This window comes from Lithobates pipiens, unplaced genomic scaffold (genome assembly GCF_037356315.1).
Source record: "Lithobates pipiens isolate NorthernLeopardFrog02 unplaced genomic scaffold, aLitPip1_a1.2 Scaffold_18, whole genome shotgun sequence".
NCBI classification, from domain to species: Eukaryota; Metazoa; Chordata; class Amphibia; order Anura; family Ranidae; genus Lithobates; species Lithobates pipiens.
This window is the reverse complement of record NW_027507758.1, coordinates 280,839,025-280,859,766: the sequence shown is the minus strand read 5'-3', so window position 1 is coordinate 280,859,766 and position 20,742 is coordinate 280,839,025. Positions and strand designations below refer to the sequence as shown.

General features: G+C 43.8%; 1 protein-coding gene across 1 annotated transcript in view; it reads right to left on the bottom strand.

Moving 5' to 3' along the window:
• MCM9 (minichromosome maintenance 9 homologous recombination repair factor) overlaps positions 1-20,742 on the bottom strand; it is a 148,241-nt gene that overhangs the window by 45,372 nt on the left and 82,127 nt on the right. The window contains exon 8 of the mRNA XM_077487038.1: positions 14,742-14,916. Within this exon, the coding sequence (XP_077343164.1) occupies positions 14,742-14,916 (175 nt within the window). The remainder of the gene's footprint in view (positions 1-14,741; positions 14,917-20,742) is intronic.

Sequence of the window (20,742 nt, the reverse complement as noted above, 5' to 3'; positions counted from 1 at the left end):
AATATATATATTTTTATTTTGTCATTATTCAATCGCTTGAGGCAAAAAAATAAAATATTTAATGGGCTCAACATGCCTCTTGTCAATTTCCTTAGGGTGTCTACTTTCCAAAATGGGGTCATTTGGGGGGGGGTTTGTACTGCCCTGCCATTTTAGCACCTCAAGAAATGAGATAGGCAGTCATAAACGAAAAGCTGCGTAAATTCCAGAAAACGTACCTTAGTTTGTAGATGTGACAACTTTTGCGCAAACCAATAAATATACAGTTATTGACTTTTCTTTTACCAAAGACATGTGGCTGAATACATTTTGGCCTAAATGTATGACTAAAATTGAGTTTATTGGATTTTTCTAATAACAAAAAGTAGAAAATATCATTTTTTTTCAAAATTTGCGGTCTTTTTACGTTTATATCGCAAAAAATAAAAAATCGCAGAGTCAGTCAAATACCTTTAAAAGAAAGCTCTATTTGTGGGAAAAAAAGGACGCAAATTTTGTTTGGGTACAACATTGCATGACCGCGCAATTACCAGTTAAAGCAGCGCAGTGCCAAATTGTAAAAAGACCTCTGGTCATTGACCAGCAAAATGGTCCGGTCTGAAAGTGGTTAAACTAGCTTTTAACCCCTGCTAGTGTCCAAATAAAGGGTTAAAAGTGCCCACAAAGCGCCACTGCCAAAAGCGCTTTGCAGTCGCTTTTCAGGCGTTTTGCAGGCGCTTTCCATTGATTTCAATGGGAAGGGGCGTTTTAGGAGCGGTGCAAAGCGCTGCAAAGAAGCTGCTTGCAGGACTTTTTTTGACGCCCTGCCAGTGCAGCGCATCAGTGTGAAAGCACTCGGGCTTTCACATTGGGATTGCATTTGCGGCTTCTTTCAGGCTCTTTACAGGTGCTTTTTTTTTTTTTTTTTAAAGCTAAAAGCACCTGAAAAACACCCAGTGTGAAAGGGATCTCAGTGTGAAAGCACTCGGGCTTTCACATTGGGATTGCAGATGAGGCTTCTTTCAATCGCTTTACAGGCGCTTTTTTTAATGCTAAAGAGCCTGAAAAACACCCCAGTGTGAAAGGGGTCTAATAGTGTTATTTCTCCTGTACTTCCTGCCGCCCCCGCCTAGGCGATTACATCACTAGGTCATTTGCAATGGTTGAGGCCTTGAGAATCGCCTGCTGCCGAAATATCACGTTATTTGCAGTCAGAAAGGAGAGTCGCGCAGCGGCATTACTGCGAGATCGGGAGGTGCATGCTAGGTAGCCAGCTGCACAGAAATGCAGACCGTAGGGCTTCAGATGCCCACAGCTAAAATGGAACCTGCCTGCTTCTGAGATCTGTAAGTAAAAAACTATTAAACAAAGTAAAAGTGCAACACATGACATGTTGTAAATGTTAATGTACGTTTGAACAAATACAGAGCAGTCTTTAAAATAAAAAAAAATAAAAAAAAGTGTTTGGAACTCCGCTTTAAATGTACAGGTATATTCAGACATTAAAGCTGAAGTTTTTTCCCTGAAAAAAAAAAATGAAGTTTAGTATACATTTTTGGTGGGATACAACATCAAGCACATTAGTTATGTGTGATGGTGTGTACCCAAATACCTGCGGGTGTCTGCTTGTGCAGAAAAAAATGGGAAATGTTACAGAATTTACCTGTAAATTCCATATCTCTTGTAGCACAGTATATGTGATTAGATACTAGCAATAGTTTTGCTAAGAACTCCCGAAGTCACTGCATGGAAGTTTTGCAGCAAGCAATTGGGAGAAACAGAGGACAGAGGGGAGGGACCTGTGTGCTGTACTGTACTATGCTGTACTGTACTCTAAGATATGGAATTTACAGGTGAGTCAAAACTCCCACGATTCTAAAATTGTACAGAACAGGGCTTGTATTCATAGACCATGGGATGTTCTCAAGCAAAACTGAGGGGGTGGGCAACAGCATAAAAACAGGCCCACAGAAAGCAAAGGTCAACAGACCTGAAACACTCAGATGACAGCTTGAAACACCTTGCAGCCAAAGCTCACATCAGCAGAGGCCTGGAAATCGACCAGGTAAAAAACTTTAAGCCGGTATGAACAGAAGACCAGGTGGTGGCCTTGCAAAGCTGCGAAACAGATGCTCGATTCTGAAAAGCCCAAAAAACACCTACAGATCTGGTGGAATGGGCCCTGATAGGGAAGAGAGGAACCAGTTTCCTGAGGGCATAAGCTCAGAAAATGAGTTGCCTAAGCCACCTAGCAATTGTGGAAATGGAAGCCGGATGCCCTTTTTGGAACCCTCCAGGAGGACAAAGACTTTTCTGAAGGAAAATGATGCAGCTAGGTCATCCCCAAAGGCTCTGACCACATTCAGAGTGTGGAATTCACATTCAGAATGTGCAAATCTCCTTGGTGTGCTACAAGACAGGATATATGGAAGGGAAGACACTATCCTGATTGAGGTGAATGGAAGATTCCACCACCTTTGGGAGGATGGAAGGTCTGGGTTTCAGAACCACTTTGTCTCTATGCGAGGTAAAAAAAAGGTTCCTTAAAAGAGAGCCGCCAACTCAGAGACACGCCTGACAGTGGTGATGACCACCTTACCGGTGAGATGCTGCAATGGGATGATATCCTGAAATTGTTCAAAGGGAGATCTACCAGATCTACCAGATTTGAATCCCAGGAAGACACGGGAGGTTGAAGTGGGGGACTGCCTTGGAACAGAATGGATAAGGCAGAAATCTGTCCCTTTTGACTACTAAGAGCCAGATGCAAGTCCAGGCAAGCCTGCAGAAGGCTATGTTCCAAGGACTAAAATATTCCTGGGAGGTTGAGATTCCTGGTCTTACACCAGCCAAAGTATGCCTTTCCAGGTGCGCTGGTAGACCCTACTTAAGGCAGTTTCTTTTGCCTTGAGTACGATGGGGACGACGGTCAGAAATGCACCACTTAATTGGGAAGCGGGCACTGGGGATGACTTGGTGGGATTTGTGGTTCAAGTCTTATGTCAAAAGAAAGGGCTAAACTTTGGTTTTGAAGTTGAAGCCTGGGAAGGGTAATTAGGTGCTCTACATTTTGAAGAGGTATACGTTTCTGAGACGGGGAGGTTTTTAATTTTAAACCTTCAGAAGGAGCAGAGAGCTCCAAGCGCGTAGCCTGCCTGCATCTCACAACACTTCTTCCTCTTGATGTCACGTCGGCCTGAGCATTCGAAGCTGGTTGGCGCGGACTTCCTGTGCAGCACAGAATGTCCATTCCTCCATCACTGCTTCCCAACATTGGAACCCGGTGGCCCATGCAGGATTGAGGACTTTTGGTGGACCTTGCAACACATGATAAGTTTGCTATTTCTTACATATTGTAAGTCAGTGGTCATCAACCCTGTCCTCAGGGCCCACTAAAAGGCCAGTTTTTATGTATTACCTTAGGGAGATGCAGATTAGAATACTGCAATCACTGAGCAGCAAATTATATCACCTGTGATGTATTTCAGTTATCTTGCAAACCTGGCCTGTTAGTGGGCCTTGAGGACAGGGTTGATGACCACTGTTGTGTTTTCAACCGTTTGCCCATTAAGCGTCATTGTGATACTGCACTTCTTTTTCTGTAATTTCTACAGAGCTTTTCTTTTTTTAATTTTCCGCAGGAGAATTAGAACCTTCCCTCCTGTGACATCTTTAATAAATTTGTCAAGGGCCTCACCAAAAAGATCCTCCTTCAAATTAAAGCAATTACCTCCAGCTCTGCTCTTTTGTATGGATGCCTAAAACAAGTAATAAAACAAATTACCAGAATGGATCTAATCACCACTCACATGTGCAGATTCTAGTGGCTCAAAGCCTGGACAGCTGAAGCTGCCTGTATAAGACGCCTGGTCTTAAAATCGAGTCCCCAGTGAACAAGTTTTTGCCTAGATTCCGCCATAGATACAGGTGAGGGTATTCCCCTGTGGGGTACTTGTGGAGTGGGGTGTAGGACATAGGGTAAAGGTGTTCTAGAGGAATACACAGCACCTGGATGTAGACTGTCCTTGTGGCCAAAGGGCATGAGGAAGCACCTGAGTACCTAATAAGGGCTCTAGGCAACAGTGGTGGTAAAGTCTGCGACCAGTGGTGTGAGACTAAGCTCCGAATGGCTGACTTTTAGGAACCGAGTTTAAAAAGTCAGAGCTATAGGATGACTCTGTTTTACCAATCCATGACACTAGAACTTTTATAGAGTCCAATGGCACAGCACCCTGTAACTGATTATACACAATGCACAAAATGCCAAGGTTACCGGTCATGCAGGTTCCAGTGCCAAAGTAACATTAAAGGCCACCCCGACAGCGTGGGGTCCAATTGCGGTGCCAAGGTTTTACCGATGTTGCACCAATCAGGATGCACTGCCTCTACTGTGGTATTAGAAAACAGTGAAGAGTTGACTGAAGAATCTGAAGACAAAATAAACTAGTAGAACTAAAAGACAAAACTTTTTTTCAATTTTTTAGATAGCATAAGGGAGGGTTATAACTCCTGTCAGATTATTTTACTCCATCTATGTCCCATTGGGGAGATTTACCTTCACTTGTTGTCCCATAGCCAAAACAAGAAGTGAGAGGAAATCCCTGCAAATAAGGAATCCCTTTGGGACCCCCAGGTCACCATAACAACTAGTGTCTTCATTGGAAGATTTCACCTATATAACATTTTGGGGGACAACCCAAAATGTGGGGTTTTACTTTCAATGATAAACAGGACAAATAGAAAGATCATGATGGTATCTGGCTTTTCATGTAGCACTGTCCTAACTGAGAAATTGGGCAGAGCAGTTTTCAACCTAATTTTTTCAGTTTCTCCTGCTGACACCATCACTTAGTCAAGCCATAGATGCCCAATCCTCTGCCCTGCTGTCACCCAATCCTCCGTCATGCTAGCGCCGAGTCCACTCCTAAGCTAGGGGCTCCCCTACATACCACAGACCTCTGCACTGTACATTACCTATTTAACATTACCACATTCTGCACTGTTATGCAGATTACACATGATCGGATTTTCTGACAACAAAACCATGGATTTTTTCCCATTTTTTTCCTTTGTTTCTGCTTTTCAGTTTGTGCTTGTAGGTTTGCTTCTGTTCTTCAATGCATGTTGTCAGTTCATTCCTGCCTTTCAGTACGTTCTAATAGTTCGCTTCTGTTTATCAGTGCATTCTTGTCTGTTTCCGATTTTCAGCTCGTTCTTCTCAGGTCCTTTCTGATTTTCACTGCATTCTGTTAGTTCATTCTGACCAGCCGAACGCTTTCAAGCCATGTTGCAGGTTACATACTCGTCGTAGATTTCATGCTATGCTTGGGCTTGGTGTTGGAGACCTTGCTTTGACCCAAGTCCAGTCCATGAACAGGGCGAGGAGGAGTTCATGGACGAAGAATTGGTTGCTCCAGCATGACCAATTCTCGCACATACCTTTGCTGCGGGAGATCCAGGAGAATAATCCTGATGATTTCAGGAATTATATCCGGATGACGGACCCCGTTTTTCAATGTCTGTTGGCTTTGCTGCAAACCATCACTCCATCACTCCTGAGTGGTACTTGGCGACAGGGGAGAAGTCTCCAGGATATTAAGTTCATGACTGGAATCTCCCCCCAGGCTCTAGGAATCATTATTCCAGAGACCTGTTATGCCATTATTCAGGTACTGCAGAAGGACTATATTAAGGTAAGTTTTATCCTTTAACATCACATCCTATCCTCGGTGCCTGTGTTTTGGCAAATATCTCCTAAATAGTGTAGGTTTAGGAGATATTTCTTGGACCTACAGGTAAGCCTTAATCTAAAGCCCGATACACACTATCAGATTTCCTGCTGATTTTTTCCTTCAGATTTACCAAAACCATATAATATAAGGTCAAACCTTAGGAGTTTCAATTTGTATGCAATCAGGCAGGCCCTTGCACTACATGGTTTTGGTAAATCTGAAGGAAAAAAATCAGCAGAAAATCTTATAGTGTGTATGGGGCTTAAGCTTGCCTGTAGGTCAAAGTGGTTTGTAAGGGTTTACAACCACTTTAAATACTCATTTCAATAAATGTTATACTTATGTTGGCCAAGAATGTTTGTGTCTAATCTGCTTGCAATGTTATGTGCAAAACTTTTTAGAAGCAGTTTCCTGATCCTGATTACTGATTGTTCTCCCTCATTTTTAGGTCTGACCAGCGGTTCCTCAATCGCTCTTTGGATCGTCGTACCCCAAAATTCCTGTGCAGACTTCTCACAACTTTAGTCATGATCTTGGCCTTTCTCACATTTAGGTTTGGGTAAGGTCCATACTTCCCATCATAGTCGGCCCTCTTCAAGATGTCCACCATCTCCACAAAGGATATATTTGAGGCCTTATATTTCCTCCTGGGTCGGGACGTTTCTTGCTCCGGGCTTTCCTCCTCATTGCTGCTCTCTGCATGCACCTGCTGTCTCTCCGCCATGTGCTCTCCTACTGCGCCAAAAGAGAAGGGGGGGAATACACTAGAAAGAAGGTCAGGGGCGGAGTTTCGCGCATGCGCAGTATATATAAAGCATAACACGTGTGCGTCGTACAGGATGGAGTAGCGTAAGTGCCTACTGTGCAAACAAAAGGTACTATTTTAACTTGGGGCATCAGTGTTTAGTGGCCTATAATGCTTATAGATTGAGTCCTATATTGGGAAAAGATTAGGAGAGTTTAGTCTGACATTAGGGTTTGTCTTGCAGAGAATATAGATACATTTACTGATCCAGATTTCTTGCCAAACTTTATTGATAAATACAGAGAGCTGCCCTGTCTGTGGCAAGTAATAAAACAATATTATTCCAACAAACTAAAGAGGAAAGCAGCGCTGGAGCAACTGTTGGAATTGGTGAAGCCAGTGACTCCCACAGCAGACATCACTTATTTGAAGGTCAAAATTGGTGGCCTGAGGAGCACATATAATAGGGTGCGCAAAAAAGTCCAGGATTCCATGAGATCAGGAGCAGCAGCAGATTACATTTATGTCCCCAGGCTCTGGTACTACAACAGACTGTTTTTTTTGTCAGACCAGAGCGAGCCCAGGCCATCACTCTCAACCCTTCCTTCCACACTTCCTTCCACATCAGATGAGGCTTCAGAACTTCAACCTGGGCCAGAAAGATGTGGAGGAGCCCAGCTTGAAACAGGTATAGCATTGTTCAACATATTTCTTGTCAAAAAATTAATGATATTAACTAGATGCTATTATTGATCACCAATTTCTGATTTAACAAAGTGGTTTACATATCAATAGACAATAGTAGCCAAAAATGTTTGGGACAAGAATGAAAAAAGCTGGGGTTAGAACGATAGTCTTTTCTATTTGTTAACATTCAATTTGCAACAGTCATGAGCTCAAAATTGTGTGTGATTGACGACCAAAAAACGAAAACTATGTCCCATTTTCATACACAGGAAAGTCTCAGCCAGGAGGTGGTCGTGGAAAGTAGCAGCCAGGAGGTGGCCGTGCCCAGTAGCCTGACCGAATCCCAGGTTCCTCCCGTGTCTTCCAACAAAAGGGACCAGGAAGGCGCAGAACATGGAGGAGTCAATGACTACTTTGATTCGGCAGGCTACTGCGGTCCTCACAACCACCCCTAGTGCCCACGAGTCCTTTGGCTGTATGACGGCCAGTAAAAATGGAAGGAATGGAGGAGGGCCAACATTTCATCCACGTGGAGGTAATACTTCAGGCCCTAAACAAGGGGGTGCGAGGCCAACTCACCAATAGAAGCCACGTGTGTGAGCTGGACCATGCTCCTCCACCACCTCCAACAACACAGCCACCCAACCCACCACAGCAGCCTGGAAGGAAGTGTTGAGAGTGAGGGCCTGGGTTTGGTGTGGTCTGGCAAAAGACGCAGGCAGTTGTAAGACCACATCCTCGGGACATATATGTCATCTGCTGCTGCTTCCGATCTCTCAGAGTCCTGGACCGTACTGTGCTCCTTATTAAATGGACTCCTCAAGTTACCAATTTTGCCTGTCTAATTGAGGTCTGCCCTGGGGTACAAAGGCTTCACCAATTCCAACAGTTTCTCCAGCGTTGCCTTCCTCTTTATTTTGATAGGACCCCTAAAATATTTTACATTTTTACAATAATAATGGTGTTGTGATAACTTGACACACAAACACTATTACGGCAATGACTATAAAAAAATTATATATATATATATATATATATATATATATATATATATATATATATTTATATATATATAATTCTGGGAGATAAAAAAAAAAAAAAAGAGTCTGGTACACGGTACATGCGAAATTGACAGTGATTCTGATACCCTCAATAAATTTCTACATACCTGGCAGCATTGGTTAGATTACTTCCCATCAACACAACTGCCTAAGTGCTACTAGGAAGTGTAATATATAACGGCGTGTTAATATCTCTGTAGCGAGCCTCTGGTACAGAGACGGCCTCCTGCCCCCCCCCATTTCTTTTCTCTCTCCCTCTCCTTTATTTTATATCTCTCTCCTGATCCTCTCCCCCTCAGAATTGGCCTATTGCCCACTAGCAAGAGTGGTACCTCTTACTGGTCCCATGGATGATTACATTGTCTTCAGTTCTATTGTTCCCAGCTGGTTTCCCCTCTCTTTGGGCATGAAGTGTATAACAATCTAAATTATGGCTCTGCTATTTGACCACCTTGAAATTTAATGATGCCTGGTTATTTTTTATTTTTACATTATTGTTTAATGTTCAATATTTGCTGAGAGAAACCCCGTTTGAATCTGTACAGGTTATCATATAATCTTCTTGCACTATGTTAATGCCTATGTTTCTTATCAAATTCAAGTGAAAGAAATGTTGGCAACTATGAATGGGGGCACAGACAACAATAAAAAATTAAAAGGTGTTCTAATTACTCTCCACTCTATCCAAAACAAAAAAAAAAAAAATTGCCTTTAGTTGTACTTTAAGCCAAGAAAGATGTCTCCATAAAGGTGAAGAGGTCCATCACCTTAACCACTTCCCGATCAGCGCACGACGATGTACGTCGACAGAATGGCACGGGCAGGCATATTGGCGTACATGTACGTCCAATATTCGTTGCCGCCGTGCCATCGCGCTGGTCGGGACCCCCGTGAGTCCGGTCGCGGGACCCGCGGACTCGATCGCCGCGGGCATCCCCGCGATCGTCTCACGGAGCGGCCGAATGGGGGAAATGCTGTATAAACAACATTTTCCCATTCTGCCTAGCAACTAGTGACGCTGATCTCTGCTCCATGTGATTGGAGCAGAGATCAGTGTACACTAAATGAAAGCCCAACCCCCCCACAGTTAGTAACACACCCCTAGGAACACTTAACCCCTACACTGCCACCCACAGGTTAACCCTTTCACTGCCAGTGTAATTTACACAGGAATCACTGCATTTATATAGCAGTGATTACTGTATAAATGACAATGGTCCCAAAAATGTGTCAAAAATGTCCAATGGGTCCCCGACAATGTCACAGTCACAATAAAAATCGCAGATCGCCGCCATTACTAGTAAAAAAAAAAAAAAAAATTATTAATAAAAATGCTATAAAACTATCCCTATTTTGTAAACGCTATAACTTTTGCGCAAACCAATCAATAATCGCTTATTGCGATTTTTTTTACCAAAAATATGTAGAAGAATACGTATCGGCCTAAATTGAGGGAAAAAAAAGTTTTTTTATATATTTTTGGGGGATATTTATTATAACAAAAAGTAAAAAATAATGCGTTTTTTTCAAATATTTGTGGGAAAAAAAGGACGTCAATTTTGTTTGGGAGCCACGTCGCACGACCGCGCAATTGTCAGTTAAAGCGACGCAGTGCCGAATCGCAAAAAGTGGTCTGGTCTTTGACCAGCAAATTGGTCCGGTCTGAAAGTGGTTAAAGGGAATGTAAAGTAAACATAAAAAAAAAATAAACATGTTATACTTACCTCCACTGTGTAGCTCGTTTTGCACAGAGTGGCCCCCGAACCTGCTCTTCTGGGGTCCCTTGGCAGCTGTCTCTGCTTCTTCCCGCAAGTACTTCTCACATTCATGCGAGCTCCCTTGCATGGTGAGAAGCACCTGCGGGCGCGCTCCCATGATACAGCCAGCGTCTATAGCCGCTCGCTGTATCACACTGCCACGCCCTCCTGCACGCCGCATCATTGGATGTGATTGACAGCAGCGCGGGCCAATGGCTGCGCTTCTTTCAATCCATCCACTCCAGCAAATCAGCGGCCAGGCTAAGCAGCGAAGAGGGCGGCGGGGGCGAGCGCGAGACTTTCGAAGGGGTCAGGTAAGTAAAACGGGGGCACTGGGGGTGCCAACAGTGTGAGATGTTTTTTCACCTTAATGCATAGAATGCATTAAGGTGAAAAAACATTTACCTTTACAACCCCTTTAAGACACTAGCAAAAAAATAGAAACTCCCGTACTTGAATAAGGTTACAGGGGAGGTGACCAGAGTGTGTGTCCCCAAAAGCTAAGCCAGTGTCCAATCACCTGAAGGTATGCGCCTATAACCCAGGGTCTATGAATACAAAGTCTATGTCCTGTACTGTATGATTAAGATATCTATAGTGTATGTGTAATAATATATATATATATATATATATATATATATATATATATATATATATATATATATATATATATATACACACACACATACATATATATATATATACACATATATTCACTTTTCTCTGCTGTGCCAGGGCAGCACAACTTCTTCCTTGCAGCACTGGGGTTCTCAGTTTAAGGCTCGGTTTCCACTAGTGCGACTTGTCATGCGACTTGGTACTGCAAAGTCACATTACAAGTTGTACCCCATGATTTCCAATGAGCACCATTCATATCTGTGCGACTTGAAGTCGCAGCGACTTCAAAGTAGTTCCTGCACTACTTTGGTCCCACTTTGATGCGACTTAAGGTCCATAGACCTCAAGAATACACAGGTATTGCTTCACATTGCGGCAAAATCGCGTGACTTTGGGGTTGCAATCGTGCAAACCAAGCCTAAGTCCTAGTCAGGACACTCCCTGCATAGATTTTGCATGTTACCCATGTGCTTTTGTGGGCTTCCTCTAGGTACTCCAGTTTCATTTGACACTCCAAAGGCATTCTGGTAAATTAATTGGCTCCTGTCAAAAATTGGTCCCATTATGATTTTGCCAAGACGGCTCCTTCAACATTTGTCTTAACAGCAGATAATGTGCTTTGAGTCCCCAGAGAGAAAAGTGCAATAGAAATATAAATGAATTATAGATCAACAGTTAAGGGTTCTTTAGTAGTATAGTAGTAGTTGACCATATTCAAGCCACTCCCTCCTACAGTGCTCTGGGAAACGCGTGCTGGGGCCAGCACGATTTTGCCCATTCACTGCAGACCTTCAGCCATTGGTGTATCAGCCAGCATGTACGATGTGACACATGGCTTTATGCAGGGGTCAAGTCCTGGGGAAAAAAAGTGTGGGAACTCCCACCCAAGATCCACTCCCCCACCAAAAAAAATAATAAAAAAAATGATACATTCATATGCACGAACGCTTCAAAAGTGGTATTTTATCATCCAATTTTCATATTGGCTTAACTGTTAGTACGGTAATTCTATGAATAATCAGCATTCATTCAATTGTGCTTCCATGCAAATGTGAACATCATGTTCTGATCTTTATTAGGGAATGTTATTTTGTACATAGAGTGTTTATGTGGCGAGTTTCCACTTTTCATTGAACAGAGTTTGGATAACACAGGGTTAAACGGAAAGGCCATAAATGAACTGCACATTATCTGGAGAGAATGCTTGGGGAGATAGGGAAGTGTTACTGCTTAGCAGATGTATGTGTGCTTGGGGGGTTGCAAACTCTGCAGGGCTCCCACTCACACTCACTGCTATTCAAACCCTTCACATATTTCCACATAAACTTCCCTCCTGGCATTAAACTTTGCCAGGTATTGTGCTCAGCTTACCACCCCAAACTGATGTTCCTCCCTCAGCTCACCTCTCTCCCTGCATGTCCTGGGAGCAGAATAGCTGTGCTCCTCCTTTGGGTTCTCTCATCATATGGCACTGAAGATAGAGGAGGGGGGGGATTCAGCAGGACACACAGAGCAAGTATGCAGGAGACTGGGGGGAGGATGAGACAGAAAATCAGGGGGGGGGGCGGCGGGGAAGAGCGCATCATGAGAGGTCTGACTAAATACAATCTCTTAGCAGCGGGGACCTGATCTACCCATCAGCTAGCTGTGGTTGACAGGTAGATCGAAGAGGAAGCTGTCATGGGGCCCCCTACTGGCAATGTCTGAATGGTCAGTCCACCCCTGGTGTGCAGCACTTACTATTGCGAGCTGTGTCGTTGCTGCTGGTGTAGCACCTGCCACACAGCTTGCATACTTCAAAGTCTTGCGGGACGCGGCTGCTAACAGGAACATAGTTCCTGTTGTGGAAAAAGTACAGGAACTTCGTTCCCATGCGTTCCCGCAGGACTTGAGCCCTGGCTTTATGTCATATGCTGCGTACACGCGATCAAACAAGCGGGTGGAAAGGTCCGGCAAAATGAAGTCCGCCGGACAATCCCCCCGTGTGTAGCCTCCGGCATACTTTTTTGATCCGAAAGTACGGCGGACTTAGAAAGTAGTTTTACACTCCAATCTTCCCGCCGGACTCGCATTTCGGCAGACAATCCGGCCGTGTGTGTGCCAGTCCGCCGTACTTTTGAAATGAGCGGACTTTTCCCGCCCGGAGAAAAGTCCACTCATTTCGAGCGGGTCTCCAGTTAGGCGAGGCCCGCGAAGGAGACGTCGCTGGCCCCGCCACCTGGTATGGACTTAAAGGGGAACCCCAACGCCGAAAAAAAAAAATCGGCGTGGGGGTTCCCCCCAGGTCCACATCAGACCCTTGTCCGAGCACGCTACCCGGCCGGCCAAGAAAGGGGGGGACGAGCGAGCGCCCCCCTCCTGAGCCGTACCAGGCCGCGTGCCCTCAACATGGGGGTGCCTTGGGGAAGGGGGGGGCTGCGCGGCCCCCCCACCCCAAAGCACCTTGTCCCCATGTTGATGAGGACAAGGGCCTCTTCCTGACAACCCTGGCCGTTGGTTGTCGGGGTTTGCGGGCGGGGGACTTATCGGAATCCGGGAGCCCCCTTTAATAAGGGGGCCCCCAGATACCGGCCACCCACCCTATGTGAATGAGTATGGGGTACAATGTACCCCTACCCATTCACCTGTAAAATAAAGTACAAAAAAAAAAAACACAACACACAAGATAAAATAGTTTATTGCACAGCTCCGGGGGTCTTCTCGCCGGACTCCTCCGCTATCTTCTTGTAGCTCTTTTGCTAGCGGAGGAGCCCGGCTTTCTTCCTCGCCGCGGGCCTCTTCTTCCGACTTCGGGGGTCTTGTCCCCTTCTTCGATTCTTCTGCCGGGCCACTGCGCCTTTTTCTAGCTCTTGTTGACTCAACGTTCTCTCCGGCCGCAATGCCAGGGACGCGCCGCGCGGCGACTTATATAGGGACAAGGGGTGGGGTCATCGGTTGATGTCACATGGGTTGATGTCACATGGCGACAGTCCCAGCATCCTCCGGGACTGTGACATCGTAAGGGGGCGGGATCACCATGTGACATCAACCCATGTGACATCAAAGGATGACCCCACCCCTTGTCCCTATATAAGTCGCCGCGCAGCGCGTCCCTGGCATTGCGGCCGGAGAGAACGTTGAGTCAACATCTCCAGAAGAAGAAGGAGGAGAAGGAGGAGAAGAAGGAGGAGAAGAAGAACGGAAGGCGGCGGCGACGACGACAGAAGACCGGGCCACCGCCTATAAAAGAGCTAGAAGAAGGCGCGGTGGACCGGCAGAAGAACCGAAGAGGGGGACAAGACCCCACGTGGTTGGAAGAAGAGGCCGGCATAGAGGAAGAAAGCCGGGCTGCTCCGCTAGCAAAAGAGCTACAATAAAATAGCGGAGGAGTCCGACAAGAAGACCCCCGGAGCTGTGCAATAAACTATTTTATCTTGTGTTTTTTTTGTACATTATTTTACAGGTGAATGGGTAGGGGTACATTGTACCCCATACTCATTCACATAGGGTGGGGGGCCGGTATCCGGGGGCCCCCTTATTAAAGGGGGCTCCCGGATTCCGATAAGCCCCCGCCCGCAGACCCCGACAACCAACGGCCAGGGTTGTCGGGAAGAGGCCCTTGTCCTCATCATGGGGACAAGGTGCTTTAGGGTGGGGGGGCCGCGCGCCCCCCCCTTCCCCAAGGCACCACCCATGTTGAGGGCATGCGGCCTGGTACGGCTTGGGGGGGGGGGGGGCGCTCGCTCGTCCCCCCTTTCCTGGCCGGCCGGGTAGCGTGCTCGGACAAGGGTCTGATGTGGACCTGGGGGGAACCCCACGCCGATTTTTTTCGGCATTGGGGGTTCCCCTTTAAGTCCATACCAGGTGGCGGGGCCAGCGACGTCTCCTTCGCGGGCCCCGCCTATCTGGAGACGCAGTCGAAATGAGAGGACTTTCCTCCGCGTGTGTGGGCGAGTCCGTTCATTTCAAAAGTAGGGCGGATAGTACGGCGGACTTAGTACGCCGTATTAGTCTGCTGAAAAAGTGCCGTGTGTGGGCAAGTAGCCCGTTCGGAAAGTCCGACGGACAGTCCTACGGGAAGTCCGCCAGACTAAGTCCGTCGGAAAGTCCGCTACGTGTGTACGCGGCAATAGGCAGAAAGATATTTTAGTAATACAATAAAGATTAATCCTAAGTGATTTACCCAGCTTTGGCAACACTGATTGTCTGCTGCTCCATTGCCTCATGGATACTGGTACGGTCATGCTCCTTGATACTGTTGAATTCATCAATGCAGCACAAACCTCCATCTGCCAAGACCAGTGCACCAGCCTCCAGATTCCACTCTCCAGAGTCTTTCACTGCAGTAACAGTCAGTCCTACAACAGAGAGATTTCATAAATACCAGACGTTCAAAGTTAAACATGACCCCCTCCACTAGGTATGAACACACTGCTCCTGATCTACCCATCTGAATACACTCAAATGAGATTAGGCAGGTAACATTTGTGAAAGGTTTTCTTTAAAGAGATGTTGCAATTTTTAATGTTACATATTTGTATAAAATACATATTTTTAAGAAAAAATACAATAAACCAAATCTTAGTGCACACAAACAAGATAGAATATCCACATTTTTGGTAATATAAAAGATGGGGTTGGATCAAGACTCAAAATACAATGCACCCATTAAAAAAAATAAAATAAAAAATAAAAAGTACCTAAACTTTTTAATAGGGGACACTTTAAAAGACTTTACAACTTTTTTGTTTATAGTTAACCATATAGTATGATCCTAGAATTATTGCACTTACTCAGACAGCAATACCTCATATATGTGGCGTAATCACTGTTTACATACACGTGTGGGAGCAACATGTGTATTTGCATGCATGTGCGGGGAAGGGGCACAATTTTTTCCTAATTAACTTTACTGATATCTCAACGGGGCTAACAAGCTCCCTATGTGAAAGCATGGGCACGTGACAGATACTCTTTATGGAGACATCAAGGATCAGACCCTCAATGTTTCCTCTCCCCTCCAATGCAGCTAATCAAGCACAGATAGTGCTTTTCACTACTGTGAAAGTAATTGGGCGGCTGTACAGCTTGACTTTTCCTGAACAGCCAAAAGAAATGTCATGATCTTGTTTTACTACCACACAAATGCAACCTGCCTTTGATTAGATGAGAGAACCCCAGAGGGGAGGCAGCCCCATTGAAAGCATATAAATTCTTATGCAGTGATCACATTCAAGTTATTGGCCCTAGATGCAGGCAGTCACTTGCATGTGATCGCTGCATAAGTGATTACACACGAGTGGCCACAATTAGCTTCCAGAGCGGTCAGCTTCCTATTGCTTTTAATGTAGCTGTCATTCACAGACGCCGGAACCATCGCTGGGGTTCTCGCATCTAATCGGGAGCAGGGTGTATTCACAAGTGTGAATGCAACCTTCAAGTCCAGGATGTTGTAAAATGGCCTAAACATGTGAAGTGGTTAAAATTATTTAATACCTCAAAATTATTATATTTTCTTGGAAGGCAGAGATCTTGCAGAATAAAAAAGTGGCAGTTGCAATTCGTTATGTTGTACAATATTGTGCAAATGTTTATCAAATCTATATTTTTAAGAAACCACACACTAAAATGTATTTTCATGCAAACAAATATAAGAGATGGGGTTACATCAAGTAAATAGATACTAAACATGTCAAGCCCATAAATTGCATGCGCCTGTGAAATTGTGAAAAACGACAGTACGCATAACTGTGCTTAGGTGATGCTTTAAAAGTCTTTACATGCTATCAATTTAAAGTAAAGTAACCATGACTGATTTATTGTACAAGTCCAATGTTTAAATTGATACCTCACATGTGTGGCCGGGGTTGCAATTACACTTTTTTAAATTAACTTTAACACTCTTTTTAATTTAACTTTACTTCTATCACAAGGGGGCTAACAAGCAATAAAAAAATACTGCGTTTTTTCAAAATTGACGCTCTTTTTTTGTTTATAGCGCAAAAAAGAAAAACCGTAGAGGTGATTAAATACCACCAAAAAAAAAGAGCTCTACTTGTGGGGGAAAAAAAATATGTCAATTTTGTTTGGGAGCCACGTTGTACGACCGTGCAATTGTCAGTTAAAGCGACGCAGTGCCGAATCGCAAAAAACGCTCTGGTCTTTGGCCAGCCAAATGGTCCAGGGCTTAAGTGGTTAAGAATGCATTAAGATAAAAAAACCTTCTGTGTGCGCAACAGCCCCCCTAATACTTACCTGAGCACCATCTCTATACTGCCATGTCCATGAGTGCCTCGACCATCAGGGACACTCCCTCCAAATTGGCTGAGACACAGCAGCAATGCCATTGGCCCCTGCTGCAGTCAAAGTCAGTTAGCCAATCAGATGAGAGAGGGGCAGGGCCAAATCACAGCTCCATGTCTGAATGGACACACAGAGCAACGGCTTGGATGCCCCTATAGCTGCTTGCTGTGGGGGCACTCAACAGGAGGGAGGGGCTGGGAGCGCTGACGAGAGACTGGAAAAGGAGAATCCAGGCTGCTCTGTGCAAAATCATTACGCAGAGAAGGCAAGTATAACATGTTTTTTTATTTTTAAAGAAAATAAAACAAGACTTTAGTATCAATTTAAGCTTCTACAGGTAGAAAATACAGGGGATCAGTTCCAGTAAATGTCACCTCCTAACCTGCTCAGGTTCTGGGGGTGGGCAAGACAGAGATGCAATCTACCCGGCACCTGCTCGTGATCGACAGATTGCTGTCACTCACTGTACAGTATATGGCCTGAGGATAGTAAGTGATGTTAAAGGTCAGGTAGGTACCATTTAATAAGCAGATACTGGTGTAGTGATTTCAGAAACATTACTGAATATCAATATGCAATCAGAATCTGCCACAAGCATGATAATTTCAGCAAACACCATTTACCTGTCTTACAGGCTTTCCTGCTGTATTTCGCTAGCTGTAGTCTTATATGACAAGAAAATAGCATTCATTTACAAACAGGATAACATTTTTGTATATTGATACATTGCAACAAAAGAATGTAAGAAAAATGGGTACAAAATAAATATGTATTTCACAGTATACTATCCAAGGTGTAGTCTTTATGGTAATGCCTCTGACGTGTGGGTGTACATAGAGCTGTCACACAATTATAGTCCCAACCTATGTTTGGTGAGTGTAATGTTACTGTCGTGCCCATTTTTACTAAAATGGCAGGGGGACTTACTAACTCTTTCATTTTCAGACTCACACATGGATAGCCTTCTAAATCTGTCTAGAGTTGATCAACCACCCCATGGATCTGGGCTACTGAAGGAAAGTAAAATTGGTTTAAAAAATAAAATGAAGCTAGAAAATATTTCCAATTATTTGAAGACATCACTGTTACCAAAAAAAAACACCCAAAAAAAACCCCATAAAACAAAAACAACGCACACTCATTTGCCACAAATACTGAAGTTTTTAATCTGCCTTTTCACATAAAGCTTCTGTGTATAATGAGATATACATATGATAGCATGCTGACGTGTCAAGGCATGTATCATGGGGCAACTCCTAGCAAGATCATGAATACTACTTTGGGTGTGGCGGTTGTAATAAAAAGTTAAAAACAAAGAGTTAAATGAGTCACAAGGACACTTGATGACACAGTCTGTAAACAAAAAAGAAAGCAAACTGTAAATTGTTTTTAACACAAGCACATGCAATCAAATAATCAATTCAAAACTGATATTTTAGTGTGTAGAAGATACAGGAGAGCTAAATTGTTGGAGGTACTGGAGGACAGGGTTGAAAACCACTGACGAAAAACACTCAACAACGTCTTAGAATTCTCAAGAGCTATGTTGATGAGTTCTCTGCACTTGAGTCTATGTTCCTGCTGTAAACATTATGATAGGGTCCTAATGTCCTTGCTGGATTCATTTTACATTCCAGGCAATGCAATAGGAACACAAACCCCCAGGTGCACAGGGTCATGAAGATCTATCCAAGCTATGGAAGAAGTAAAAGGTTGACTTAGACCAGCAGCAACCATCCAGTGTACCTAAAGCCTTTAAAAAAAAAAATGGATGAAGAAGGGAAGGAGTAGACTCTCTGTCATGTTTTATTGCTGTCAGTATTCCTGCTTTGGGGAGATTTAACCTATTTTTCTTGGTAACTATTGTCTTGCAGACCGTGCTATAGCCAAATGATGGCTGGCCAGTTCTGGGTGGGAGTCATATGACGTCCTCCCATGATCATGTCCGCTGCAGCACATCCTCCCATGATTGCACCCGCTGCAGCACATACTGTGATCTCTCTATCCTCAAGACACAGCTAATAACAGATCAGGGTAAAGAGCCAATCAGAGGTTCTTTACCATGTGATCAGCTGCGTCCTATCACAGCTGATCACAATGTAAACACAAGCCAGTTCTTGGCATTCCTTTCCTCTTCCTTTTGACAGCATTAAGAAAGGAGAACCAATAACCAGCTAGTGTGACAAGGGGACATCTACACTGATAATCAAGACTATTATGTCCTGATTATCGCAGCAGTCCCATTAGTGCTCATTATCAGTGCCTACCAGGGCTGCCTCATCAGTTCCCATCAGTGCAGCCTCATTAGCGCACATCAGTGATGGAGAAAAATCCCCTATTTGCTTAATTTTATAACAAAAACTACAAAAAACGTTTTTTGTTTTCAAAATTTTCTGTCTTTTTTTTGTTAATTTAGCAAAAAATAAAAAACCCAGTGGTGATTAAATACCACTAAAAGAAAGCTCTATTTGTGTGAAAAAATTTATAAAAATTAATATGGGTACAGTGTTGCATGATCGCGCAATTGTCATTCAAAGTGCTGAAAGCTGAAAATTTTAAATATTAACCCTTCTGCTGCCATAGCAGTTTTTGCACACGTTTAAAAGAAAATTATTTTGGGTCTGAAAATGAAGCAAAACCCCCAAATATATTGTTTTTGAAAGCAGACACCCTAGAAAATAAAATAGTGGTAGTTCCAATTTTTTGTCATGCAATGGTTTAGGAAATAAAATGTGAGTAAAAAAAAAAAAATTACACTACAGTTCATTTTAGGGAACACAAAAGTAATACATTAGCCAATTTGTTGGCAAAATATAAAAGATGAGGTTGCGTTGAGTAAATAGATACCCAACATGTCAAACTCCAAAATTGTGTGCACCTCTAAAACAGTGACAAACGTCAGTACACTATATTTTCTATAGGCGATGCTTTAAAAGCCCCTACAGGTCATCACTTTGGAGCTAGCCATGAATAAAGGGCATAGCATTATGGCTCTCAGTCTGGTGTGTGCGGTGAAATGTAGCATGTGTAGCGCAATTGACTGTGTGTAGACACCCTCTGATGCGTGCATTTATCATTATATGTATTAGATTGTAAGCTCTTCTGAGCAGGGCCTTCTTAATCCTCTTGTATTTTATTGTATTGTAACTGTATTGTCTCCTTTTATATTGTAAAGCAATGTGTAAACTGTTGGTGCTATATAAATCCTGAATAATAATAATAATATGTACGTGTATGCGGGGCGTTTGTGTCGGTAAGCGCAAATACACGTATGCATGAGTATGGACAGGAATGCAACAACGTTGCGGGAGCTAGAACATGAGCAAACGATTATGCACAAATACACATGTGCAAATACACACACATATGTCCAACATACAAGTCTGAAATTACATTTAAAAAAAGCAGCTGCACTAACATTAGTACCATGTGCAATGCTTGGTACATGCAATGAGATTATCAGACAAATGATCGTCTTTTTTTTTTTGCATGCTAGTCTCATATTGAAAGTGAAGAGTTTACTAGTGATGAAAATTCTCGTACAACACAATAAAAATTTGTAAGTGATGTATTGTATTTTTGAATGACAACTGTACCGATTAAGGTTGGGTTCACACCTATGCGAATTGGATGTGAGTTTTCCACGCATCAAATTGGCATAGTAGGAGAATGTGACCAGCTCTCTATGGAGCTGGTTCGCCTTTGCCTCAGTTTCAGGGCCAAATTTAGGAAAAAAGATTTTGCCCCGATTCGTCCCTGAAATGGAGAACAGAGACGGACAGCGTTGCTGTGCACTCCACGGCCGGTTTAGATGTGAACCGAACCTAAGGGCCATTTTACATCACAAGCAGTCCAGTGTGTTTTTTCTGCATCAAAAATGC